The sequence below is a fragment of the Bison bison genome, unplaced genomic scaffold, assembly GCF_000754665.1.
Source record: "Bison bison bison isolate TAMUID 2011002044 unplaced genomic scaffold, Bison_UMD1.0 scf7180017864376, whole genome shotgun sequence".
Classification (NCBI taxonomy): Eukaryota; Metazoa; Chordata; class Mammalia; order Artiodactyla; family Bovidae; genus Bison; species Bison bison.
Window position 1 is genome coordinate 15,484,790 of NW_011494948.1, and position 1,505 is coordinate 15,486,294.

The following is a 1,505-nucleotide window of genomic DNA, read 5'->3' on the forward strand; positions in this document are numbered from 1 at the left end:
CTTGGCTCGCTTTCGGGCTGCCTCAAATTCTACCACAAGGGAAAGACAGGTGACCCCTCAGTACCCAGGCTCTGCCAGGGCTGAGATCCATGCTCTGGCAAAAACAAGTAACAATACACAAAGCAGGAACATCCCACAGGGAGGAATGCCTGGGGAGGGGCCCAAGAAGACAATTCCATAATCACCTGTGTCCAGTGGGCTGGTCACATGCTATGTGACCTTAGGCAGGTCATTCATTCTCTAAACCTCAGCAGTTCTCTACTCTAAAGCAGATGCGATAATTCCCTACTACTTAGGGCTCTTGGGAGTTTTGAGTAAGCATGTAAAAACAGGAGCTGTTGGTATGTACAATAGGCCCCTGCCATACCTCCAGACTCCTGCCTTCATCTTGCTGCTGCTGCTAAGTCGCTTCAGTCGTGTCCAACTCTGTGCAACCCATAGACGGCAGCCCACCAGGCTCCCCTGTCCCTGGGATTCTCCAGGCAAGAACACTGGAGTGAGTTGCCATTTCCTTCTCCAATGCATGAAAGTGAAAAGTGAAAGTGAAGTCGCTCAGTCGTGTCCGACTCTTAGCGACCCCATGGACTGCAAGCCTACCAGGCTCCTCCGTCCATGGGATTTTCCAGGCAAGAGTACTGGAGTGGGGTGCCATTGCCTTCTCCAGCCTTCATCTTAGGCCTGAGTAAAAGAAGAAACTCTTACCGTCTGAGGTCTCTTGGAACTTGTCTCGGACACTTTCCAGCTTTTCCATGGCCTTCATGTTGGGGGCAGCAATACGCTGGAGCACACTCTGCTGCTCATTCAGCTTCTGCTGCAGCGTGTTCATCTCCTGCTTGATCTCCTCCTCAGCCTGGGCATCCTGCAAAGCCCAGGCCCAGCAGCATTAAGAAGGGCCAGGCCCCTACAGAGACACCTGATCCAGCGGGGGCCTGCTCCCATGCAGAAGGCAGGTTCTTTTTCCTAACCCTGCTCCTCTCATCAGATCCTGACCAAAGTAACCATTTCCCACTGTCCCTAGAAATTACAGGCTCACGTCACTTTTCTCATCTCTAGCCCTTCCCCTTTGGACTGCAAGGAGATCAAACCAGTCAATGCTAAAGAAAATCAACTCTGAACATTCACTGGAAAGACTGATGCTGAAGCTGAGGCTCCAATACTTTGGGCACCTAATGTGAAGAGCTGACTTATTGGAAAAAATCCTGATGCTGGGAAAAATAGAAGGCAGGAGGAGAAGGGGATGACACAGGACAAGATGGCATCACTGACTCACTGGACATGAGTTTGAACAAGCTCCGTGAGATGGTGAAGGACAAGGAAGCCTGGCATGCTGCAATCCATGGGGACATAAAGGAGTCGGACACAGCTGAGCATCTGAACAACAATAATAAAGCCCTTCCTCCAGGCCCTGTCAGCCTCTCCATCTCTCAGCTGATGGTGTCCCTCTCTGGCTCTCAGCCCAGGTCATGAGCGAGCACCATGTCAGAGTGACCTATAGGCTCCCACAC

General features: G+C 51.6%; 1 protein-coding gene across 1 annotated transcript in view; it reads right to left on the bottom strand.

The window, feature by feature from the left end:
- Positions 1-1,505, bottom strand: part of SMC1A (structural maintenance of chromosomes 1A) — a 41,459-nt gene that overhangs the window by 12,034 nt on the left and 27,920 nt on the right. Inside the window, exons 21-22 of the mRNA XM_010857102.1 lie at positions 703-859; positions 7-29 (exon numbers count right to left, since the gene is read on the bottom strand). Coding sequence (XP_010855404.1) covers positions 7-29; positions 703-859 — 180 coding nt within the window. The remainder of the gene's footprint in view (positions 1-6; positions 30-702; positions 860-1,505) is intronic.